General features: G+C 31.5%; 2 protein-coding genes, 1 long non-coding RNA gene and 1 pseudogene across 6 annotated transcripts; 1 reads left to right on the top strand and 3 right to left on the bottom strand.

Annotated features, from left to right (window-relative positions):
• Nucleotides 1-3,966: 3,966 nt before the first annotated feature.
• LOC138338218 (beta-D-glucosyl crocetin beta-1,6-glucosyltransferase-like) lies at nucleotides 3,967-5,407 on the top strand (annotated as a pseudogene).
• Nucleotides 5,408-5,742: 335 nt separating this feature from the next.
• LOC138338219 (uncharacterized) lies at nucleotides 5,743-10,500 on the bottom strand. The gene is made up of 5 exons (XR_011211646.1): nucleotides 10,418-10,500; nucleotides 9,598-9,705; nucleotides 7,899-9,062; nucleotides 6,838-7,788; nucleotides 5,743-6,355 (listed from the first exon to the last, which is right to left on the bottom strand). It is a non-coding gene; the product is annotated as an uncharacterized lncRNA (long non-coding RNA).
• A 1,363-nt stretch (nucleotides 10,501-11,863) lies between these two features.
• On the bottom strand, nucleotides 11,864-12,589 carry LOC138338654 (cellulose synthase-like protein G3). Its single transcript, XM_069289632.1, has one exon. The coding sequence runs from the start codon at nucleotides 12,587-12,589 to the stop codon at nucleotides 11,864-11,866; it is 726 nt and encodes a 241-aa protein (XP_069145733.1).
• A 2,536-nt stretch (nucleotides 12,590-15,125) lies between these two features.
• Nucleotides 15,126-25,106, bottom strand: LOC101267741 (DUF724 domain-containing protein 6-like). 4 transcript variants are annotated; one of them, XM_019215461.3, is made up of 7 exons: nucleotides 24,772-25,102; nucleotides 19,639-19,774; nucleotides 18,235-18,304; nucleotides 16,753-16,973; nucleotides 16,157-16,273; nucleotides 15,845-15,896; nucleotides 15,126-15,586 (listed from the first exon to the last, which is right to left on the bottom strand). In XM_019215461.3, the coding sequence occupies exons 2-7, from the start codon at nucleotides 19,732-19,734 to the stop codon at nucleotides 15,531-15,533; spliced, it is 612 nt and encodes a 203-aa protein (XP_019071006.1). In that variant the 5' UTR covers nucleotides 19,735-19,774; nucleotides 24,772-25,102; the 3' UTR covers nucleotides 15,126-15,530. The 4 variants fall into 4 exon arrangements, with proteins under 4 accessions (XP_019071006.1, XP_010326750.1, XP_019071007.1 ...); XM_019215462.3 differs by lacking the exon at nucleotides 24,772-25,102 and adding an exon at nucleotides 23,122-23,259 and having other exon boundaries at nucleotides 15,317-15,586; XM_010328448.4 differs by lacking the exon at nucleotides 15,845-15,896 and having other exon boundaries at nucleotides 24,772-25,106.
• Nucleotides 25,107-27,657: the final 2,551 nt, after the last annotated feature.

Below are 27,657 nucleotides of genomic sequence, written 5' to 3'. Positions count from 1 at the left end.
AGATTCGGGCTCATTATCAACAAAATATTGTAAAAGCATGGGGTGAGCACCAAGTCACACTATACTCAACAAGCAAACCTCTAAATACAAGTTAAGGGAACAGAATTTGGGTACTCCTACCACTCCAATCAAACCTCCACAACTACAACTTGCATACAACCAACCCAACCTAAGAGTTCACGGTTTACACAACACACAACTCAACAAATACACTCTAAAAATTGTATATCCTCAACAACAAGCTTCTTGTTCATCAATCACAACTTCCATAAAAAGGCACTCACAAAATCAACGACACAAGATCAAGTTCATTAATGATAAAAGTGTGCAATGCGATGAAATACAATGTCAAATATAATGATGCATGTTTGACCTGGGGATACACACCCGTTGTCTCTCCGTCCGGGATCCATGGGGGACATATATGTCCATGCATCCATCGTTGTGTGTGATACTATCCTCGATAATAGTAATCATCGCGCACAATACGTCCCTCCATATATAGTATCCATAGCGTGCGATACATCCCTCAAAATATAGTATCCATTGCAGCACCCGATACGTCCCTCGAAATGGTACATCCTCTTTAATTTTTTATTCTTTCTCAATGCACATAACACTTGTCACAGAATAATGCAAATGTCATGTTTATGCAAATAATAAGGAGATGACCATTTTCATAACAAGGCACAATACACAACAATAAAACCATGATACAACATCAACAAATAAGTAATAAACTTTCAAATCATTCTCAAACACCACACACCAACAAATTATCACATTACTTTCTTTGTATTATCCCTTTGTATCATTAGAATTAATCAATATGGACAAATCAATCATTCACCAATTTCCATAACTCTCAAACATATACCACAAGGAAATACAAGAATTTCATACACTTAATAAGAATTTAGAAATTCACTTGCCTCAAATTGTCGAACAATCACTCCGGGACATGAATCTTGCCCTTTTGTTGGGCTCCCAGATAAATGCAATCTATTCAAGTACATAATCACAATAAGATTTCAGAACTAGTAGCACTCATATGTCTAGCTTAGATACAAAATTCACACATACCTATAATCAAGTTCCTAAATCTTGATATCAATAATACGTCAACTCTTTCAATTTTCTTCAAAATGCAAGTCTAAAATTAAGTTTAAATTTCCCAATATATCATCAATACTTTAATTATTTATCTTAATATTTCTAACATAAATCATAATTATAAGAAGAATAAGCCAACTTACGAACCATTCATATACTACCAAAATTTCATAAATAAATCCCTTCTATCAAATCCTAATTCTGAAACCTCACACACTCATTCATTACCTACTAACTACCTACTAACTGACCATTACAACAATCATATATTACATAATATTATTTTTTTAAAAATTAATCTTAATTCAATCTAAATTTATAATTTTAATACGATAATTTTCATCCTATCAGAACCTTACTTGCTAATACATCTCTGCTAATAATGTACATTACTAATTGGTTGCCATCATTACTAATAGGGGCGGACCCAGTAAGCAAGACGCGGGTGCTTGAGCATCTATTGATTTTTGAAATTTTTTGTATATATATATATATATATATAGAAAATATGATATATATGTTATTATAATTTAAATGAGCACTCATAGAACAAAAGTAGTTTTGGGTGAGCTGGTTTAAACCTTTGCAATAAGAGGCATGTGAAGCCACTGGCAAGGGTTTAAATCCTGCAAGCACCCACAACCGTAACATAAATAAAAAGAAATTCCAATAAAAAAAATTACCTGAACGAATTACGCTGGCCGTCGTAACTCTACCTGTAGGTAAGTTCTTATTTTTCCTTTCCTTTTTTTTCTAAATTAAATTTATGTACTAAAAGTGATAAATCCTCAATTTATTTTAATAAATAATGGGTCACAAGATATGGGGTTTTATGTACTTATTCCATTAGTCACAAACTAAATTAATTATTTAAAATAAATATATCTGTCAATTAAATAATTGAGGCCAACGAATAGCTCTAAACCTCTCGAACCAACTTTACCGACTGGTCAAAATTAATTCAGGTAAGGATAAAAATGGTAATTTAATAAAATTTTCAAAAATGACCTTCCGGGTCATTACAGGCTCGCCAGATCTACAAATGCATTCCAGTTACATATATATAATTATCTAAAAGATATACATATAGAATTCGACATATATACAAATATAATTCGCCCCTCTCCATTTTATGCCCGCTCTCGCTAGCCTCTCTCCTCCCTCTCCCATCTCGTCCACCTCTCTCCTCCCTCTAACATGTGGCTACAAATTGTAATTAACAAACTATAACAATGGAGCCTAATTAAGTCATTTTTCGTGCATGTTTGCAAAAGTTTCCCTTTTAAAATTGTTTTTTTTTTCATGAATATAATAATTTTGTAATTTATGAAAAACTATTTAAACTTGTTCAATTCTTATACAATCTTATCAAATGAGTAAATTATTATTAAATTTTGAACGAGCAAGGTATTAGAATATCCGAAACATCGGATTAATAATTATATATTTTTCAAGTTTATTATGTCGGGGATCTATTAAAAAAATTCTACTTTAAAAAGGTAAGATAAAATTGGTACACATCATGTTTTTCAGACTTCACTTATCAATTTTATGAAGTATGATAATTACTACAATTCAAACAAACCATCTTGCTCATATTTGACTCCATCATTCAAATAGATAGTCATTCAAACAGATATCAACAACAACTCAATGCTCTGATACCATTTGTTGGCAAAGGCAAGCACAAAATAAATATGTGCACGACAAAGGCGACAGCGGAAGAAACGCAAGTCAAAACTTTTCCTTCTATTTGAACCAAGAGAAAATAATGCAAGAATAAAACAGTTTGGGCAGCAAACTAATCAAACAAGCAAGAAAAATAAATCAACACAAGAGACGCCAAATTTAACGTGGAAAACCTCTTCGGTGTGAAGAGTAAAAACCACAAGACCAAAGCTCCACTACAATAAACAAGAGTTACAAAAGTTTCCTCCAAAATGATCACCAACAAAGTGCCAAACAGTGAGCAATACAACTACAAGATAGCACCAAAAAACTAGAGAAATAAGATGAGCTAAAATACCCAAACCGCAAGCTACTGTTCACGAGCTAAAATCTGGATCTACAGGACCCCAAGTCACTCTCTCTTAGTTCCCAATCAAAGATTAAACTAAAAAAAAACACGCTATCCAAAATCAGCTCAATCTGACAAGAAACGAAGCGAGAATCACGATTTAAAAATGATTGATATGACTTGTGCAAAAATCTGCACTTTCTCACTTTTCTCTCTATATGACTTCTCTTAGACTCTTGTGATTCTCTTCAAAATAAGACCTAGGCAAAAATGAACTTGTCAAATTTGGGCTAATTTTATCTACAAAGAAAAGGACGAAAGACCCAAAACTTTGGACATTTATTCATCCACATAGAAAGGGAAAAAGGCCCAAACCCAACACTTTCCTACATTTGAAACAGGACATACTTTTTAAACAACAAAGTAATAACAGAGCAAAATAGAGTAATAACAAGGCATGAATTGTCTGAGCTACTAAGATTCGCCGGATACTCTAAAATTTACATTAAGCGTAAATAAATCATATGTCACTATACGTTTAATTTGATTCGAAAAATTGTTGTATTCATTGCAAAATTTTGTCCAAGACAGATTTAACTTTTCTGTTTTGTGGTTAAAATTACAAGTATCCAAGAGTCTTAAGTTAGTAGCTCCTTGACCTTAATTGGCTCCGTCTTTGTAATACAAGTATAATGATTTGGTTCGAAATAGGCAGGTAAATGTAGCCATAAGTTTAAATGACAGTCGACTAGTAAAGATCATCAAAAACTAAATGAAAAGTCCATATTGCTAACTTTTTCTATCCTATAAAACTATAATATATACTTTATAAAATTTTGCATAATTATTCCACTCATGGAGAGAATTAAGGAAAATAGTCCTAGTATTCTATTATTTCCATGGTTAGGTTTTGGCCATGTAAATCCTTTTTTGGCACTAGCCAAGAAATTATCAAAAATGAATTTTCACATATATTTTCTCTCAACACCAATTATTCTCAAATCTATCAAGGAAACCCTAGATAAAAACTCAACTAATTATAATCAATCCATACAACTTGTTGAATTTCACTTGCCTTATTTGCATGAGTTACCACCTCATTACCATACAACTAAAGACCTCCCTCCCCATCTCAACTCCACTCTTATTCAAGCCTTTCAAATGGCTTCTTCCAAATTTCCAAGCATAATTGAAACCCTAAAACCTAACTTGATTATATATGATGGGTTCCAACCATGGGTAGCAACTATGGCTTCATCATACAGTATTCATGCTATTATGTTTTATGTTTCTTCAACTTCTGGTCTTGCCTACATTTACCACCAATTTCTTCATGGGAGTTCAAGCCTTACATCTTTTCCATTTTCTTCCATATACCTTCATGACCATGAGATCAAGAAATTAGGCATACAACCAATAAAACCACGCGATGAGAAAGCTTTTGCATACATAATCCTTGAGTCTTTTGAACAATCTCACAACATTGTTTTGTTGAACACTTGTAGGGAGACTGAGGGGAAGTATATAGATTATGTTTCTACAATAGGAAAGAAAGAGTTGATACCAATTGGACCATTAATTCGCGAGGCGATGATAGATGAGGAGGAGGATTGGGGGACAATTCAATCTTGGCTAGACAAGAAGGATCAATTATCATGTGTTTATGTATCATTTGGAAGTGAAAGCTTCTTGTCAAAGCAAGAAATTGAAGAGATAGCAAAAGGGCTTGAGCTAAGCAAAGTTAATTTTATTTGGACAATCAAATTTCCTAAAGGGGTGAACAAAACAATTGAAGAAATGGTTCCACAAGGTTTTCTTGAAAGTACAAAGTCTAATTTTGAACCATTCAAGTATTGGAGGTTTTGTAACTCATTGTGGATGGAATTCGATGTTAGAAAGCATGAGTTTTGGCATACCATTAATAGCCATGCCTATGAATCATGATCAACCATTGAATTCAAGATTAGTGGAGGAACTTGGCATAGGGGTGGAGATTTTGAGAGGTGAAAATGGAGAAATAATGAAAGAAGAGGTGGCAAAAGGAATAAAGAAAGTGGTAGAGGATAACACTAGGAAACAAGTTAATTTGAAGGCAATGGAATTGAGTGAAAAGATAAAATTCAAAGGGGAGAAAGCTATTGATGAAGGAGTTAAAAAAGGGTTGAAGCTTTTGTGTTGATAAGTTGAAGCTTATGTATGGTTTCGTTGTATTGAATTATCTCGTACTGTATTATTTTGATGAATACAATATTTGAATAAATTTACATAATTATCACATCTCCATAATAAACGTGTCACATGATTATTGCAATATGATTTATCTATTATCTCCCAAAGAGAAAGATACTAGTGGGCTAAGACAAGACATATCGATCAATAGATCCCATTAACTTTAACTTACATATATAAGTAGTGTAAAATAAAATAAAATTACACAACCAGATCACCACAGGTAATCTTTTCAATAGTAGATTTTGTAATTTTTAAAAATTAAACCATCCATCCAAGTAGACTATTTTCTCTCTTAATTTTTGGAGATTAAAAAAAAAGAGATATCTTTTTACATAACGAAAGATTGATATCTTTCAAAATTCTTTAAAAAAAAAAAAAAATATGTGCTTTAGTTCCCGTTTTTCTTGATTATGAATCAAGATGAAAGGTGAATTAATAATGCAACAAACTGAAAGCAAAAACATTTATATTGATGTCACAACATTATTTATACATGATATACACAAATTTCAAGAAAACATTTTTTTACTTTTGTTTCTTTGATACTACTAAACCCTCTAATATAGGATAACTAAGAACTAAAACATAAAAAGAAAGGAAACCTTGTCCAAACATCTCCTCAAAGTTCCTCTCTAAGACCAATCTTTTCATTCCAAATATGAAACATATCACATTAAACACCACTAAAAATGTCAAAGGAACCATAAATAACTTAGCACCTTGGAAATCAAATTTACCCTTTTCATGTTTCCTTAATTTCTCTTCATCTATAGCTTTGTTTGTTAACCTGAAATTTGCCTTTGCAACACCTAACCACTTCATTAAAACATCTAAGCATCCAAATAAGCAAGCTGTGACTGTTTTTATTATCCAAATTCTTTGTTCATTCCACCATGTTCTTAAGTTGCCACCACTAGACATGACTTCATATAAATGTTGAGATAGAGATGATAAGAATATGGTTGTGAATAAAGCAAACCATGGGCTTGTCACCTGTAAATAATAAATAAAGACAATTGAATAAGTTATGTACATGAATTTTTCAAAAAAAAAATCATTATTTTGTGTCTCACACACGACTGACACTAACTCTTATTTAATTTACAATTAGTATACCAACAAGGATGTAGTGGTATAGATAAAATTCATTTTAATTAAAGGTCTTGAATTCGAGTCTTAAGAAATTTATAGTAGGGGATGCTTCCTCTTTAGTGGGCCGTATGTAACATAAACTAACTTAAGCCGCACCGTTAAGTTTCGGATACCAGATGGTTAAACAAAAAAATAAACTAGTAATTTCATTAATCACCACTATAGTTTGAGGAAATTCGTCCCATCAAGCCTTTTGAAGATTGACCTTTCTTTCTTTAGTAATCAATCACTCATATGTCCATTTCGACTTGCAAAATCGGAATTTTTAATAATATTATACTTTGAAAGATACTTATGTGTGAGTGATAAAATTAAGTTTTTACCTTGGGAAACAGTGGAGTGCCACTCAAGAAGCACAAAGGTGGAACAATGCCATAGAGGAAGCAAGGAATGGAGAGGAAATGTGAGAACATGAAGTATCCATAACACATGTTTTGGACTAAAGGCATTTTTGACATGAGCCCATAAGTAAATGGGCTGTATTTTGAAAGTCCAACTTGTACTAGCCCAGAAGCCCACTTCATGAGTTGGACCAAAGCATCTTTCATATCAATGGTGCTACAACCAAGAAAACATGGCCTCTTTGGGTAAAGATATACTGATTTCCACCCCTTAGAATGCAAGAGATAGCCTGTGTATGAGCTCTCTAGTAAACTATTGTATGAGTACCATATCTGAAAACAACAGTTTAAGCTTTTAGACGAAATAATCACATAATTTAACACAAGTGTCAAAATAAGGTCATAAATATATCACACATCTAATTTATCTCTTTTGACCCACTCAATTTAGTCATACCAAAAATTGGGCTAAGCAATTATTATTATTATTTGATACCTGTTATAAACGATCATAAAAAAGGAATTTTGTTAGTTTTATTTGATATAATTAAACATAAAAAGAGTCATCAGGTTCGATTATGATTTATTATGTATTCCATCTTGACTCAGCTCATTTTAATCTTGAATGAGTTAATTCGGCTTATTTTAATCTTGAATGAGTTAATGACTTAACTCATTTTAGCCGTTTTAATTCAGTTCAACCCGCTTATTTAACGTGCCTAAAAATATATATGGACTAGTATAGTAATAGGATGATACTTACTTCTTTACCCCATCTTGTATTTTCTTCAAAAGTGCAAGAAGCAAGAGCTTTAGCTTCATCAATCATCTCATCACATAGAACATTTTCCCTTCCATTTCTTTGATGATTCAAAGAGTTAATGAACTTTCTAGAAGCACCAAACTTTTCTTCTGCCTCTTGAAGTGACTCCTCTATAAACCAAATATACATATTTTTAATTAATAAATATATAAAATGTTCATAGAATTATATGCTTAAACAAAATAAACTACACAATTATGTGTAAATTAATAAGATAAACCTGATTGATACAATTGAGATTCCCACTTGTATTCTAATTGAGCTTTTTGAAAAAGTGTAGTCATATTATCTTGGTTAATTGGAGTACTATATAATGCTTCTTTCTTCAAATAATAGCCTGTGCCTGCACAAACAGTCCCTCCTACTCCATCCATCCCTTGATACTTATTCTATAATTAAAAGAAAAAAAAAAAGAGAGAGAGAAATGAGATTTTAAGGAGTATGTACTGATGATTTCAAAAATATTTATACAATCAGATCATCTATTACACGGATAAGCAAACATATACTACTTAATGAGTTAACATAGCTATAGTTTGACTTAATTACGTCTCACAACTTAAATTTAGTTGTAATTACGTCGCCTCTCTTCTCTCTTCCTCTCTCGTCTCTCTCCTCTTTTATATACATATACATAAACAGTTAGTCTCTCTCGCTCGCCTCTCTCCTCCCTCTTCAATATCACTTGCCAGATTTACAAATACGTATGTATACCATTTACATATATACAATTATATGATAGATATACATATACAATTCAACTCTCTCCACTCTCTCCCTCTCTCCTTCCTCTCCCAATCTCGCTCACCCCCATCTCCAATCTCGCTCTCCAGATATACAAATACATATGTATATCAGGTTTGGCCCGACCCGACCGTGTAGACGCCCGAAAATTGTACATATGTAATGAAGTGGAAAAAATAGAAATATATAGAATACAATTATTGCAACATATATTAAGACACCGCAACAAAAGCAATTTTTAACGGCATTAAATATTGACACTAATAAAGAGTGCTAAAGTCTTTATCGGCATTAGTTAAGTGTCATTAGAACCAATGTTGCTAAAGGCTAGGGACATATACAAAGAATGACAATTGGCGCTAAAAATACATATTAAATGCCGCTAATGATCATTTTTGTTTGTTGTAGTGAGAGGACGTGTAGGTACCTGATATGCTGATCTTGATTGAGCATCATAGATGTCATTTTTACTAACATTATAAAATGTTTGAGGGAATTGTACATAGGAAAGAGTAGTAGAAATATTATGATCAAGATGAAAACACATTGCTTGCTTGGCTGAAGAAGGGTCATTGCAATACATGTCACAATCCAAAACAAGCATATATGGTGCATTGCTCATTACCCCTGAAACCCTAAGCTGCATGTCATGACCACAAAATAATAATAACCATAAGTGATTGTTCAAAAAATTGATCGATTTCTAGTAGTGATTGTTCGTGATTTTTAAATATAGGAAAGTAGCTAGGTTAGTAACTACTTTATGTGTTATCCCGAACGTATATACTGACTAAAATAATTTAAATTCATGTTATGTATGTCTCGTTTTAACAGGAAAGGTGCCCCGACCAAGGCTGATTCAAAATCAAAACCTTTGATTAAAAGATCTCTGTCATTACATTGTTAGTATGTTTTGCAGCTTATCAAACTTTATATATCTGATTGACTTTCTTAGATGATCTGATAATATAAAAAATATATTTCATTTTAATTTCCTAGACTTTTTTTTTTATATAACTATTTGTGATTAATCTTGATACTAGAAAACTAGTGTTAAAGTTGATGAAATGTAAACTCAACCAATTATGCTATTAAAAGTTTTCTTCCAAATTTCAATTTTAATAATCGAATATTATGTGAACGTGAGATACTTCGTGCAGAATAATATTACTTACGAGAGCATTTAAGGCTCCAGCCTTGAAACGATGAGGGCTCGATGGTCTCCTCTCACGTGACATATAAACTAATTGTGGCAATTTGCTTTCCTTATTATCATGTATCACCTGCACCTCATAAATATTTGATTATTATTCTTAATCTCACCTTAATTACATTTTGTAACCCTAAAATTTTCTCATTTGTGCTAACAAATCAAAAAATTTAAATGGAAAAAAAAAATTCTATAAGTTTCAATCTTCGTCTTATTAATATGATGAAAATGAATATCTTAAAATATTGGTTAAAGTCTATACAGTTTGACTCTCGTATTACGTCTAAAAAATTACTCTATGTGTCCACTATTAATTGTCATATTTTTCATTTTTAGAGTCAAATTATACAAACTTTAACTAACATTTAAGATATATTTTTTCATCATATTGATATGTAAAAAAATTGCAACTATAGTACTTTTCGTATAGTTTTTGAATTCTAAATTTTTTGTTTAAAATTGAATAAATATAATCTAATTTAACTTTGAAAATAAGTCAAATTGACCTACGAAAAGCACAACATGACAAATAAAACTGAACAGAGGAAGTACTATTTGTTATTTAAATTTTATACTAAAAATATGTAGTGACTATTTCCGCATATATTTTAATTGAATCAATAAAAAAAAATATTATATCTAGCGGCTATTTATAGTCTTTTAAGAATTTATTTATCCCCATGCATTTTTTTCTAGTGAATTGAGATTTTAAAAAATCGTATTTTTTAAAATTTCTATTTTTAATAGTATCGATAAACGAGATAAATAAAAGTGAACGGAGAAACCTCAATATATGGAGGTCGATCCATTCTGACGGACCCTTCAACGCTACTGGCTTTCTCTATATTTTTCTTGAATACTTCGTATGCCGCCTGCACAATTAAATTAGTAATATTTCACTTTCTTATATATGAATAATAATAATAAAGTCCATATTACCCTTTATAAAATAATAATAATAAAAATGTTCAACCTTGGACAAAGTTATTGTTGAAATCACAATTATAAATATAAATTATTTAACTATATTGATTTTTGGGTCGATAATGTTAAAGAATAATAAAAGTTTTGATGGTTAGTGAGAGCTCGACTTCTTACGAGGCTTGCGTAATTCTTCTCTCTACAACCGATTTTTAAGAGCGTGAGTTAGATTCAAAATATTGATTTAACATGATATTAGATCTTTTTAATGATAGTTTAACTATTTAATAGTATGAAAATAGGGAAAAGGGTTCGAAATATTACCTAACTTTGACCGAAATTGCTGTAACAATCTCAAATTCTGATCATGACTTATTATCCGTCTGCACTATTTAATAGTGTATTTTAAAGGAATATATATGCTCACATGGACACTTTACTATTTATAATGATGTAATATCTATGATGTCCACGTGTTCACATATATACCTTTAAAATACACTATTAAATAATACATGAAGTAACAAATTCTTTCCAAAGTTCAGATTTGTTATAACAATTTCAATTAAATTAAAGTTTTGAATATATTTCAAAAAAAAGTTGCAAAAAATATAATAGGGATCTATGTCAAACCCTATGTCACCACAAGGTGGATCAAAAAAAATAGTAAGAATAAAGTAATTATTGATAATGTCATTAAATTTGAAAGAGAAAGAAAAAGGTTTATAATTTTGGAGGTAGTTGTTAAAGATGGTACCATATTATTGTTCTTAAATTAGTCCGTTAAGATTTTGTAGAACAAGAAGAATTCAAGGTGACTATTGTAAGAATATGTTTATTTTTTATCCTAGTGTGTTAATTAATGTTGCTCAATTTAAATAATTAATTAATATGCTCAAATTAAAATGTGTTTTATGTCTAAATCACTTCAAGAGTAGAGAGAAAGATTGTGATGGAGTGTTAGATATGGATTAGTCGGAAGTTTCATTTTTTTTAATGGTATCAGAGTCAAGTCTATCCTAATTTTTGATTTACTTGATGTTATACTTTCATGTTATGTTATTCACGATCTAGATATTTAGTTCTAAAAACTTAAAGGGTGTTAAAATCCCCCAATCAATTATGGAAATTGGTTTATTTACCGTCATCCTCTATAATAACATATTAATTCACTATAACAACAATATATTTTCTGTGCAATTGAGTTTTCATGTTTTGATAAATATTATATGTTCTCTAGATCAATAACATTCCATCATAGCAACCAAAAGATAATCATGACAAACGATATTATAATAAAGAAGTTTTGACTATATGTGATTTTGATCAATCTTACCTCGTGTGTTAACTTTTCGGATTGATTCAGACTCAGCGTCCATTTCTGTACGGTAATATCGAAACATTTTATCATCCAAATTAAAACGGTTAAAAAAAATTACCTTAATATTTTCCTCTTCACTCTCGAATTCATTTCCTCTGAGGATCAAACGTTCATCATCACCGAAAGAAGAGAAAAATGCATCGGGACAAATAGTCTTCACTCCATACTTTCTACAAAAAGGCACCCAAACCCTAGCAAATCCACATGCCTCCTTCATAGCATACAACGTCACGGTGGCGCCACCGTCATCGGAGAGATAAACGGAGAGTTTTTCCGATGGATAATCGAGTGACATAGCCGATAAAACCGTGTTCATAACCTCAAGAACTGGTTCCTTAGTAGGATCAGCCGTGCATATAAACACGTCGATCCCCGGTAACTCAGTATCAGCCGGAAGATTTCCCGGCATGACGGACCGAGCTACCGGGCGCCAACGGAAGGATTGTGTAACTAACCATATTAGAGTGAAAATAACCTCAGAAATTGTAATAAGACCCCATGAAATAATTGATACATTATTATCTCCTTGGAATAAATTTTTTATTCTATAGTATAGTAACCCTAATATGGCTGAAAAATGTAACAAAATATGGATTCTACTAAAAATTGCACGAGGTTGTTGTAATGTGCATGTATTTAGATAAGGTGCACCCATGACCAATTTTTTTTTTTCACTTTGATTTTGAGTTGGTTTTAATTTATGGTGATGGTATATATTGCTCCTCCTATATATAGGACTTTAAGAAAGAGGGTCTAGGCTAAAAACAAGAACTATATACTATAAAAATATATTTAAAAAATGGGTCAAAATCGACGGATAGAGTTGGTAGTGAAGGAAAATTGATGTTAAATCAACGGATTTATATTGTACTATCATCGATTTTGCCTAAGTATGTTTTGTGAAATCAATAAATAGGATTGATTAAAATTGAGGGACAGTTAATTTCAAAATCGATGGATAAGGTCTATTCTTAAAGAAGATATAAACAAAAAATATAGGTACTTGAAATCAAACCTAGATATTTTTCATGACTTTATTTGAACAATCCTATTATTCGATCACACGTGCTCTTTGATAAAATATTTCCATAATTTTTATTTATACTCTTTAAATTTGCAATTTTTTCACTTCAAAAATTGATCATGTCTATTGATTATTGTAATATTAATAATTAACGAAAAATAATATTGATGGATAGGGTCGATTTTTTTGGCCCGACCCTGTCCGTCAATTTTTTTCATTATTATTAGTATTTATAACTGGATTTGGAATTACAATTTAAGTATAATACATAAATATAATTCTTAACTTGTCGTCAGTTGGTAATTATGACCTTTAACTATAGATGTGCACATGTAGACACTTAAACTTGTTTAAAATTGAACAAATTGACACATTCGTCCTACGTGGCACCCTAATGGAATTTTTGTGTCTTGTGTGGCGTCCTACGTGTATCATGACATATAGAACACATGTATCTACTTATTCAATTTTATACGACTTCAACTGTTTACTTGTGCACATCTAAATTTAAGGATTATAGTTGTCAACTGACACTAAGTTAAGGGTCATATTTTGTATACATCAATTAAATTTCTTAATATATATATATATATATAACATGGATTAAAATTTACTCAAATCTGTCGAATTCATATTTGACCACCTAAAAACAAATGACAAGTATTTTGTTTTATTGGTAGTGATAATAAATAATGTTAAATGTTGGTGAAACGGCATCCTGGTGAAAAATATCAAAGTAAGATTACTCATAAAATGTATAAACGAGTTGTTTTGTGATACTTCTTTTTGTTTTTCATTACACCAATAATATTCAATATTTATTATGATTAGATTTATTGAGCACTCAATTTCATAAAAAAGTAAATGTTTAAAATAGAATATATATTTAATTATATTATGTCGTAATACGCTCCTTATGATACGTAGCTAATATTTTTTTAAAGATGAAATAAGTAATTTTTGGATGACGATAAATTATGTGTTGACGTTGTTAACATGTCATCTTTCTATTTTTAAAAGACAACAACAAAAGAACGGCAAAAAAACATATGAACGTGTCAATTTTCAATTTAATTGGAAGTCTATAAAAAAACATTCTTTATTAAGATTGAATTATTAATTAGTTTACGTACACATCATCATCCTCAGACTTCACTGTAAAATTATATGGGATACATTATTATAATTCTAAAATTGAATTATATATGTAGTAGGGTGTTTTTATTATTATTATTATTATTATTATTATTATATATATATATATATATATATATATATATGAAAATGATATTTTGACCTTGTATTAACGAAAACGACTAAAATATTATTTATTATTTTCCATCCCAAATTGAAAGCCATGTAATCCTAAGATTCTTAATCATGTCGTCTATGAGTATTTAATTATTAATACCATTAAAGATAATGACTACAATGCTAATTAATCCCATTATTTGTCTAAACGTAAGCATAGGATAAGTTTTACTACTATTATTAATTAAAGATCGTTTATTTTTAATTTAAAAGTTAAAAAATCCCAGCTAGTATATTCCATTAGTCCCTTGAACCATCACATTTTAAATAATGAAATGAAATAATAATAATAATAATAATAATAATAATAATAATAATAGATAAAAGTTATCTGTATGTTTACACCAAGTCAATACATGCATGTCACGTGTTTAAATTTATAATTGATCTTACTTCATTAGATTACATAATAATACATTTCGCATCAGCTTGATATAAACATGCACTATATAAACATTCAGTGCAGATAAATTTTTTCCTATATATATATACATTTCTTCCATAAAAATTACAAGTTCAGTTGTGTTGATTGATTAATTCTCCCTTGTATCATCTTACTCAAGTTAGATAGTCTATAGATATATTTTGTTCTACCAAATACAATTAAAATGAGAGGCAAGCAACCATAAAAGGGAGATTTATCCATGTATTTCATATGCATTCAAATCACACTCTTTACACGCTAGAATCTAGATACATGTACTTGTATATATCTAATGTAATTACATATATGAGATATAAGACACATAGGAGAGTAGCAGCTACAGACGCACCAATTACACCTAATTTTGACACATACATCGCAAAAGACGCACTAAAATCTAATAAGATTTATAATATCGCAGAAACTAGGAAATTTTTGAAGTTTCATCTTTACTGGAACAATGCAATTGGGGCAAACATCCAACATAGCAAGTACTAAAAAATACATCTAGTACATAACATCAATTTTATCAGTCAACAACAGACATTAAGTTGGAAATTTCATCCAGAATTAACACAGCTTTGATAATGACCGAAAAGATTCAGGAAAGAAGTCTGCATGAATATCGAACGAGAAGGACAGTATATCACCTCTATGATTCAATGAGTAATCGCAAAAGTTTGATGTAATGGAGATGCAAAAAGTAACGGAGTACAGCAAGTGGCTCCTCAAAAGGCATTCTCCAGCTGAACGTCGAACAAAGAATTGTTGTGCAGAAAAGAAATACGAACTTGTAGTGATGGTTTCACTACAAGCGAGTATTTCTAAGCAAGTTCTTCAGGAAGATCCAGTTCTTGCCGGTCTGCCCCTTTTCCCTTTAACTATAGCTTGCCCTACAATTACAAGCCATTTTGGTTTAGAGACGAGTTGTGCAGAGATGAGTAATGTAGGGATTATTTCTTTTTGGATGTTTAGACTGATTTATAGCAATTAGTGCACAAAATAAAGTTTGTCTACTAATATGAGGCTAAGTTTTGGATTTTAATGTTATTAATCCATGTATTACAAGAGCTACATTCTTTTTACCCCTGTGGGTACAGCAATAAGTTCTTTGACAATCAATTAAGAAGTTTGCATCACATTATTGTTACCATGACTAACAAGTTTAAGTAGATTAGGATACTGACGAGAACTTTCACCAACCTGCAGTGGTAAAAAGACAAGACAAGTATACGAAAGAAAAATAAGCACCAGAGGAAGAAGTATACAGCAGAATATATGTCAAGTAACGGAATGGTATAAAGAGTAAATGGTTAAAATGATTGAATGCTTTTCTTGAAAATATTCCCTGACCAAAAAGAAGCAACCGTGCACAGAAAAACGCCCATTCTTCAATAAACAATCATCACTCAACTATGCCTCAACGTCATATCAATTTGAATAAAAGTTTAAGGACACAGAACCTGTGATGCAGGCATAACCCAACCACGCTCTGGAGACCAATCCAAGGATGGACGCAAATCCTTGACAAAGGCGTCATAAGTTTTACCTTCACCCAATGGAGGTGGCAACAACTCAATCTAAAAAGAAAAAAACATGAAGTATTATCAAACAAATCATTAGCAAAGATACAAAAGCTGTCAGGTATGGTGAGTAGAGGATGGATCCTCAAGGAAAAAAATTTAAGTGCACAACTAAAGTTGCTTTTAATTATCACATCGATTTGAAGAAATAAATCTAAAGTAAAAGGGCATCATGACAGTCCCCAGAAAGTAATTATTTTGCCTGAGGATCTCAAATAATCAATCAATCGACCAACTTTCAAATTTCAATCCCAAATAAAGCTATCCAAGTTCAATTCATTCCAATACAATGTTAACGATACTGTAAATACACCATAACAGTAAATACCTTGTATACCTACAATATCCTTAACAACTTTTTACAGTAATTTATTTCTAAAGGACAACTAGCAGATTCCTAATGCAGATAACTGGATATCAGCAGTAAAAACACAACAAATTAATCAGCATGTATGAAACATAAACAATATTATTACCTTAGCTTTACCATTGTCTAGTAACTTCGTCACTTGACCGGACCAATAACAGTCATCGCACAACCAGTCAACCAAATCGCCCTCCCTCCAAGTACCATCAGAAACAAGAGTTGCATCCGAATTTGAGCTGACATCAGACACTTTGTTTTTCAAGTGGACTGGAGGATACTCAGGCCGCAGCATCAGTTGCCCCATCTGATATAGCTCTGTCCATGCCCATTCTATAATGACAATCACAACGACGAGTAACAATTACTAGGATATAGTCTGAAAGCAACAGTATATCCAAATACACAAGTTTCTCAATTCACAAATCAAGAAAACTCTGAAGAGTAACTTGTCATGACATATGAGGTTAACCCATACTAAATGCTCAGCATTTACCACTGAACTCAATAAAGCAGAAATGACCAGTTACAGCTAACTTTCTCCATTTGTTATATCATGATGGTAGTTATTCAAAACTAGCTGAATTTTCGAGTTGCAAGTTACTGTAACCACAACTAGGGAATAGGTAAATAAAATGCTGGAACTGGAGATAATTATGAGAATATAATATCATATAACAAAATTTGTGAAAGCTTGAAGTAGGAGGCAATGAAGATGAGAATTAGGATTTGTAATTCAGAATTTCCGGGTGAGTGAAACACACCAGTGTACATGCTCATTGACATAAAAATCAGCATCTATTGACCAAGAATGGAAGCATTAAAGAACAAGTTGTAAAGAGCAAAACTCCATTGATCCCAATGACATTAACAGAAAAGAAGGTAACTAGCTGAAGTTGTTCAATGACAGAAGGCAATAGGGCTAGCAGCACAGTGACATTCTCCCTAACAAACACTAAAATGTACATAAAAGATTAGGAGGTACTGTTTCGGCTCACTTACTCTAGATCAATAAACCAGCTCTCAAGAATCAAAAACATGAATAAAAGAACTACTACTACTACATTAAACAATTTCTCTGTGATCACATATTTATTAACTTTTTTTAGCCTTGGTTGGAACGAACATCAAGAGGATCTGTGTCTAGCTCCAACTCCCCAATTCTGCCCAGGGAAAGAGTCGAGACAACTTCGACATATAAAATGTGTTTATGTCTACTTCTGATACTGCCAAATATGTCAGGTTTTCAAATGAGTGATAAGAATTTACAACTGCTACAGCCTTGAGATGTAAGTATCTTAGGTAACTTTTCACAACAATATTTTGTACATGTATTTAGCAACTACAACTGCAGAACCCGCTTGTGGGATTGACTGGGTAGGATATTGTATTTAGTAACTACATTAGATGGTAGTCTCTGCATATAATCTCCATGCATTGTCATATAAAATTCAGATATCAAGAAAGTAAATTATCCTGTGAATTAAATAGAAAAAAATGCACCCATGAATTTAAGCATCGAAATTGCAAGGCACAAGGCATTCTGTTAATTAGCAAGAACAATAAATTAACCAGAATATATCAGAGAACATACTTTCATCTGGATAGTCTAAGTATTGCAATAAGGCGCTCCAATGTCCTCCTCTGAGGCTTATCTCCTGTATCTGATATTATATATATATACAAGAAAAGTGTAACTGCATCAAAAGTCTACTTTAATCAATAAAAAGTCTTTCGTCTAGCAAAAAGCAATTTATTTTTATTGATAACCAGCAAAAAACAATTATTTAAATGCAAAATATGGAAAAGAGTTGAAATCTCTAAAATGAAATGAAAAAAAAACAAACTAAAATCCTATATTATGGTTAACCCCCATCAGCCCAACAAGTAACAGCAGGCTGATGAAACATTGATTACAAATGTTACAAACTGTCTTAGTCCAAAAGGGTAAGTTCTTATACAATGACTTTAATTTGAGGAGAACCACCAAATGGTTCAACATAGTTGTTATGGCAGAAGTTTTACAAACTGAAACTTAAGCAGTTAGGAGTGAAGCAGTCAATGCTCTAAGAACTTGTGAATCTCATACAAATTCAGGATATTACTGAGCAACCATAACCGTACGTTTACAACTTTTTTCTATTCTTACTTACAGAAATCAGTACCCTCAACAAATAGAAGCCAAGCATATGCAGTTCACAGCAAAGCTTTGAAAGAGTGGAGAACACACACAAAGACATAAAAGAGTTCTCCTTTGATTCTTTTTTCTGAAACAGCGAGAGGACATAAAATAAGTAAAGAAAACAATTAAACTAAAACAAATGGATGAATAACTTGAGACAAATGGATCGTGACCAAGCTATCCAGCCAACAACCACCCCACCCCCCTAGAATCCACCAAAATACCCCACTAATTAAAGTTTGTACCTTATATTGTACTCCCCACAACCACCTACTGCCTCCGAACTATTGACTAACACCAAACAAACTAAAGCATTATGCATGATAGAAAGCACAGAGCAAGTCCAGAAGATGAAACCCTTTGGTACCACAACTGTTTCTTTAATGAAGATGTTATATTAGCATGGCATCAAGTAGATGCAGAGTAGTTACAGTTGGTACCAAAAGTGTTTCAGTACAAGTTTAAGAACACTCACTGCACCTCTATTCAAGTCATAAGGATAGCATATTCTGAAACAATTCAAACAGAATATGTCTATCTACTAAAAAAGTAGTTAAGAGCATTGTTAGAGAACCATGTGAGTATTAAGCACAAAGTTGGACAAGAAATAAATATACTCTTCTCTTAGGGCAAATTAATTGGTAAAGAGAGCAAGAAAAGTACATCAAAGTTACCATCAACTTGTTCAAAAGGGACTAGATACAACTAATAAATATTTTTCAACATTTAAAATGAAACTGCTCTATATGCTTACAATCCAAATAATATAATTTGCAAGACAGAAGCTCATGCTATACTCCTCAAGTATTTTTGTACCTTACACCGAAACCACGCTCCACGATATCCCTCCTCCAAACACCTTGCTTCAGCTGTTTGCCCTTCCTTGAAAGGTAATTGATACTTCTGGCCCATGATATCTTTACTAAACAAGCAGCTCTATCAAACACTGATTCTGCAAAATTGTACGTAAATTTAGACAATCATAGTTGTATTATCGATATACAAATATTGATAATAAGAACCAGATAATGTCAATGTTGACTGAGCACGGGATTATAATTCATGAATCAAGATCTCAATCATTAAGGCGTCGTTTGGGAGTGTATAAGAACAATATTGAATAAGGTGTACAAGTAATGTTTTTTTTTAAAACTGAATGTGTATTATAATGTTGAGATTAGTTATACTGGAATAATTTCCTATTCACTGCGTGGTTTTGGTGTATTAAGGAGAGTTTTGCATTTAACCATGCTTATTCATGTATTAATTGCTCTTGTATTGCTAATACCCTGATTTGCTATGTATAAGTTATACAGCCTATAATGTTGAATAGGAGGTACATGAAAATCTTACCAAGTAAAGGACTTAACATACCATGACTAATAGTTTTATTAGATTCTCTAATACATCCTATCAAACAGCCCCCAAGTGTCTTTGATTTTAGGTATGAGTCTAAATCAATCAAATTTTGATCGATAAGTATGCTTTTTATTTCAATCATTTGATAGGTCTAAATAAATTTGAATGATTAATGTAAATAGTGCATTTCACCAATATTCTACTTCCACATCTAACCACCCTCATGGACGCCGTTGCTACCCCATTATTATCAACCACCACCCTCAGTCACTGCCATCAACCACTTCTGTCCATAACCACCATACTGACAATCACCACAATCCATTGTCATCACCATTAGAAACCATTACAATCATCAAAAACAATTGCCTATACCGCAACAACCACCCTTCGCTACCAATAATCACCACCATCAGTCATCATTATATATCGTCAATTATGGTTATCCATTGTCACCAACCATAAGTTATCACTATCATCCATCACAATTATTAATTGTCAGTCATCATCACCATTACATACTACTAGTTCAAATTCTCACCTGTCATCTCATTTTTAACAATTCATTCCTAGTTATATTTGTCAACATAAATGTGCCCTTTAATTTGGCTTCAACTAGCATCTATGCCCTCCAACTATGGGTGTGCATAAGAAGACATGCATCCTACGTGGCAATTTGTGTCCAACGTGTATTATGGCATGTAAAATACGTCAGCCAAGTTTAAGTATCTATTTATGCACACCCAAAGTTGGAGAGAATAGATATCAATTGAGACCAAGTTAAAGGGTACATTTATGGATTATTCCTTTCTAAAATTAACATATTTTGCCCTGGTTTTTGCTTCAAGATCTTGATCTTGGTCATCTGGTTCTAGGTTAACTCAGAGAAATCACTGATGCACCTCGATCCAGTCTTTTGTCAAATAAAATGACAATTTACTTCAATATGCTTCATTAATTCATGAAAAATTAGGTTCAAAGTAATATGTATTGAAGCTTGATTGTCCCATATCAATTTTATGGTGCATCTTTTCCATACCTAATCTTTTGGAGAAGTTGTTTCACATACAAGCTCTATTCTTCCAATTTGTCCAATATATACTTCCTTTGTGAAATGAAAATTTCAATCCTAGATAGTGTCACCTTAATACCTAGAATGTAATCCAACTTACCAAGGTCTTTAGTTTGAAAGTGACGAAGATTCAGCTTAAAATGAATAATGTCTTCGTTCACTTCGAATCAAACCACACCCTTGGTAACCATGCCCTTTGGTGATTACTTGAAAGCATAAGGAGATCAAAAGCCTACATACTTTTCTGAGAAACAAACCTTGACGATTAATCTGTGTCGATCTCTTCAACAAGTTCATTGTTCTAAAACTGTGGCATCCAAGTCAGTTTGCTCACACCTCAACTAATTCTATGGATATCTATTACCTCTCCCATTGACAACATGTACCGAGTAACTTTGTTCACCAAAGCTAGGATAGACATGAAGAAATCACCTAATGTTTTTGTCTCAACTGGTAAATGAACCCGAAACATCATGATTCTCAATCACTTCCTTAATCTCACACACATGGATGCATCCCTATATCAACAAGTTCATTCTAAAGACATTATATATATTTAAGGGATAGAAGTAACTAATGAAACATGGTTGCTATTTAACAAGTACACATGTCTACATTCGCACACATTTAGATTCATTGCAACCCAACAAGGAAAATTACACAGAATATTATATAGGATACCTAAGATATTCTACATTTACAGAAAATTTACTTACCTTGTTAGCTATGGATTGATTATCTACCGTAACATACATAGTCATCAGAATTTATTTCTATTAAACATACCTCCTTGTTTGGACCACTAAATAAAAAAAGAGTTAAATAACATTAAGAAGATTAAAAAGCAAAACTTTGACATCATTACCAAATGGATGCACGATATACTTGGAATGGAATCACCACAACTTTTAGTCTAGTAGTATCAATAAAGTATTCGACAAATAAGTGTAAGTTCGATCTTGAAGAGAAATTTGGTTTTGTAGTTTATTACAAATGTTATTTAGTCATGTGACATTTTTCGTAGTCACCAAAAGTAACCGGGGAGATCCTAACTATAGCATTTTTTTCAAATTATAAGTAGGCATAGAAGATTATTTCATCAATTTTTACTAGCCCTCTATTTCTCTTCCCCACACAAGAATAACAACATACCTAATATAGTCCACATGTGGGATTTGGAGAAGCATGGTGTGGCAAGTCTTACTCCTACCTTGTAGATTGTTTCTAATAGACCATCAGGTTGAGTAAAATATAATAAAATCTTACTATCTAGGGTTATGTCCTTAATAATGGACACCATTATGTTCGATTACCTACCAATTTTCTACCCTAATTCTCAACTTCTATGTCTTACTATCTAGAGCAATGTCCTTAATAAGCTGCAAAATGTGTCATATCCTTACCGAACATAATCAACTCTAGCACTTCCTCATTGAAGCATTTATTTTTCACATGTCTAAACCATTTCAGTCTATATACTCATAGATGTCTACCACAAAAATCACTCTCATCCTAAATATCTTTATTTCTAATTTTATCCGTTCTTGTATGACCCATACATCCATCTCAAAGGTGTATGTTGGTACAAATTTAAAAATTTACACATGTTTAGTTGGTGGAAACATTTTCTCTAAGAATTAAGATACATAAAACGAGGAAAATTATTTTCTTAATAGAAATAAAAGAAGCAAAAACAAAATCCATAAGTAAGCATTTCAAGTTCAATATCCCTACTTCAGCTAACCAACGCCTCCAACCCCCACACCCCAACAAACAATCTTGACCAATCCAAAATGGTCTTAACCAAAATCAAAGAGATAACAAAAAGATAAGGGGATGAAAATACATGAACAAATTAAATTACATACCTTAGAATATGCAATCAATTTAAGGATCCCAAATAACTTTAACTAATATATATTCGGCGCAGATATATATACTAGTTGAATCTAATATAAGTAACTAAAAGGTTAACCATTTAGATGAAACCCTAAAATAGAAGTTCTAATTACCATATTGTCTGTTTTATACATAGAGGCCCAAGCCCAATATATTTATTTGAGAAGTTGAGCATAATCACTCATGACCCAACAAACTGAGGTTGTCACGTGTTATTAAATGTCTAATATGTAGGCTTATCTATTTGGTAAAGCACCAATCTATAGTATTTCAACATCAACCTTCAAGGGTCGTTTGATTGGAAAAACTTATTGTCGGATTAAATAAAACTACATATCTTAGGAGATGTAACCAATTTAGGGATCCCAATAAAGTTTCATTTGTATATACTCGCTGCAAGTACATATATTAGTTGAATCTAATATAAGTTGTCAAAAGGTTAACCATTGACAAAAAAAACCTAAAATAAAAGTTATAATTATCATATTATCTTTTTAATACATAGAGGCTCAAGTCCAATAAATCTATTGGGGAATTTGAGAATAATCGCTCATGACCCAATAAATTGAGATTGTCCCGTGTTATTAAACGCTTAATAAATATGCATACATATTAGGCACTTAATGACATGTGACAACCTCAATTTATTGGGTCAGGAATGATTATTCTCAATTTTTTTAATAGATACATTGGGCTTTGGCCAATACGTATAAAAAGGAAAATATAAAAATTACAACTTTTGTTTTAGGGTTTCTTCTTAATGGTTAACCTTTTGGCTATTTATATTAGATTCCACTAGTATATTTAACCGCATCGAACATATATGAATGAAACTTTATTGCGATCCCTAAATTGATGCATATTCCAAGGTATGTAGTTTAATTTAATCATGAGATAAATTGTTCCTGACCAAATAACTCCATAAAGTTAAAGTCAAAATATTATACATTAGTGGTTTACCTAATACATAAGTATATTATACCTTTAATAACACGTGACAACCTCAATTCATCAGGTCATTAGTGATTATCATCAATTTTTCTAATAAATATATGGAAGCCTCTATATATAAAAGGACAATATGAGAATTATAACTTTTGTTTTAGGATTTTTTCTCAATGACTAACCTTTTGACTACTTATATTAGATTTAATTAGTATATGTACCCGCATTGAATATATATAAGTGAAGTTTTATTTGGATTCCTAAATTGATTGCATATTCCAATGTATATGGTTTAATTTGTTCATGTTTTTTCATCCTCCACCTTGTTGTACTTTTTAATTCTCTTTGATTTTGGTTATAAACATTTTGAATTGATCAAAATTGTTTGTTGGATGAGATTATCGAGGGTTGGTTGGTTGAGTAGAAGATACCGAACTTGAAATGTTTACTTATGAAACTTGTTTTTGTTATATTTCTATTAACAAAATAATTTTTCTCATTTAAAGAAAATTGTTTCTTAGAAAAATATTTACACCAACTAATATATGTAACAGCATCAAATATAAATGAAATGAAAGTGTATTGCTGCATATTCCAAACTATATACGTAATACCTCCGATCAAACATAGAATAAAATAATATAACATTTTATACTGAAAATCATGTCTTATACCTCACAATAAACGAATCCTCTATGCTTTGCATCATTCCACCTCGAATGCAAATTGCAGCCATAACTTTCCATTTGCCGGCGAGTTGTTCCGGCGAGAGAAACACGAATCTGAACCTTCTCTTCTTAGAATGAAGTAACATTTTTGCAGAGAATTGCGTGAAAGAGTCGAAATTTTCATCATAAAATTGTTTGACAGTATGCTCAATAGTACCGTCGATTTGCCGCCGCCGCCGCCACCCAATTAAGAATCGTCTGAAGGTATATTAGGGCTAAATAAAAATTCGGTTTAATGTTTAAGAGGGTAATTTTTGGATTTTCTCAAAATATTATGGATCAAGTACACTTTTTATTTCTGATATATAAAAATGACAAAAGATTTTCTTTTTCCAATTAAATGGTATTTTTCATTAAAGATGTCAATTTTAGAGAAGTAATTGTTACTATTCTATAAATATAAACATTCCTTTAAGATTAATTAAGAGTTTGTGATTTTTGCTTTAGGTAGAAATTAACTTAAATTTCACGTAAATAAGGTGTTATAACTTGTAAATTATTTTCTTGATGTTTTAAATGAATATATTTAGAAGATTGTTATGTTTTTTTTATTATATTACTTTTTCATTATTAAGAGAAAATATATCATTATTCCATTAAAGTTAGACCCGTTTTGTAAAAAGATACTTGAATTTTATGAAGTTTCTAACTTTCTATTGCCTCATTAAACTACTTTCAAATTTGATATTTGATACGTAATTTCACTTATTTTTGCACCTGTTGTGTTCTCACATAGCAAGAGAGCGTGAGTAGTTTAAAAAACAATCTCTAACCAATATAAAAAAGTCGTGTGGCATTTCAAATTGAATTTTTTTTTAAAATAAAGATTTATCTTCCACGAATCAATTTAAACACCATTAACAGCTTTTGAAACTTGTTGGAGTGTCTATGGCCGAGCACTGTAGTATTTCTCGAAGTTCGATTTACTGTGAAGTGGTGAGTACTCATTTAGTCATCCTTTTGGACCTGTCATTTGCTTCACATATCTTCTTCGTCATTGCGATGGTACAATTTATCATAGTCGACATTTGATATTTTCTGACGGATATGATGAAAAGATAACAAAAGTCATGAAAAGAAAAAATGAAGAGAAAGAAGGTCATTGTTAGTCACCATATTATCTGACGAATAAGCATTTTCTGGCAAAAATGACAGACATTAATGGTGGTTAGTCATGGTTGCTTCAACAATCTTGGTGTTAAACTGCTAATAGAAGGTATTTGTATAGTCAAAGAATAGAATAAAATGATAATTGTTTTTCTAAAATTACAATGATAATAACATAAAAATAAGAGATTGATTTTTGTTTACCGTTTCTTATTGGAGTTAATTGTCATTTCTTATTTGTTGAAGAAGGTCAGAGAAAGGGAAGAAGTAAAAAAATTCTTTTTTCATATTTACTTTTATAATTTATGACATTTAACACATGGCGATTTGAGATTGGGGCGTAAAAATCAAATATTTTCTCACAACTGATTTTAACGAAATATGAGGCAATGTTATTACTTCTAAATTGTTCAGGGTGTTAGGACCCCGCAAAATTTAAGTGTCTCTTTACAAATGAAATATTAATTCAGGGTGGACTTTATATATTTTCTCGGGAAAATGCACAAGCACCCCCTCAACCTATGCTCGAAATTCCAGAGACACACTTATACTATACTAAGGTCCTATTACCCCCTGAACTTATTTTATAAGTAATTTTCTACCCCTTTTTAGCCTACGTGGCACTAGTTTGAAAAAAAAAAGTCAATCATCGTTGGGCCCACAAGATAGTGCCACGTAGGCTAAAAAGGGGTAAAAAATTATTAATAAAATAAGTTTAGGGGGTAATAGGACCTTAGTATAGTATAGGTGTGTCTCTGAGATTTCGGGCAAAATTTTGTAAAGAGACACAAAATTTTGCCTAGAACAAATCCCATGCGTAACACTTTCTTGCACATTGCAGGAAAAGTTAATGCAGTTCCAATTGACAACAGTTCCTCCATTAACCATTTTCTTGTTCATCATGTTCCATTGGCCAACTTGTGGCAGACAATTTTTTTCTCAGCCATTATGGCCAGTTGTGATGCTTAGACAGGAGCATCCATAGCTTGGAAGTGTTTACTTTGAATTTATTGAACAAGAAAATCACATTCTTCATTGATCCAGAAGTTCCTCGCCAATAGTGATGTCTTATTTTCTTAGAGAAGATGATGAAGTGGTCAAACAAAGAGTATCAACGTTGATTTTGCTATGGAAAAAGCTATGAAATTGAAAAATTAGGGCTAACAATGATTATTTTGAGTTTAAAAAATAATTAATAATAAAGAAAAATAATGACACATGACACCTTTAAACTGGTCCATGACAGTAAAAATAAGGCATGACGCGCCTCATGTGCGTGGTAACAACTCAGACTAGGAAATGGGTCAAAATGGTCCATTTACAGAAAAAATTAAATAATACTGTGGGGTGATAGGACACTTTAAAAGTTAAAGTATTTTAATGCAAATACAGGACAACTTTGATGGTGTCTTTATATCTTTTCTCAATATAAAAAATAAAATATATGAGTCATGAAATAGATCTTGAAGGATTAATAATGATTGTGATGGAATTGAATCATTCATAATATATCTTACACCCTTAGATTCAAAGCTTTGAATATAAAACACCTTATGATATATTAGAAAAATACTATATTTTGATATGATTATTTATCATTATATTTAATAAAATTCAAAGACACATGTTAATTCACTTCACACTGGCTTCTCACTTTATTCTTTGTTGAGTTTGATTTTTAAAAAAGAACAAAACATTCCAAATGCATCAAAGAGAAATAGCAAA

Source organism: Solanum lycopersicum, chromosome 9, assembly GCF_036512215.1.
Source record: "Solanum lycopersicum chromosome 9, SLM_r2.1".
NCBI classification, from domain to species: domain Eukaryota; kingdom Viridiplantae; phylum Streptophyta; class Magnoliopsida; order Solanales; family Solanaceae; genus Solanum; species Solanum lycopersicum.
Note: the sequence above shows the minus strand (reverse complement) of the source record. Positions and strands in the feature narration are given on the sequence as shown.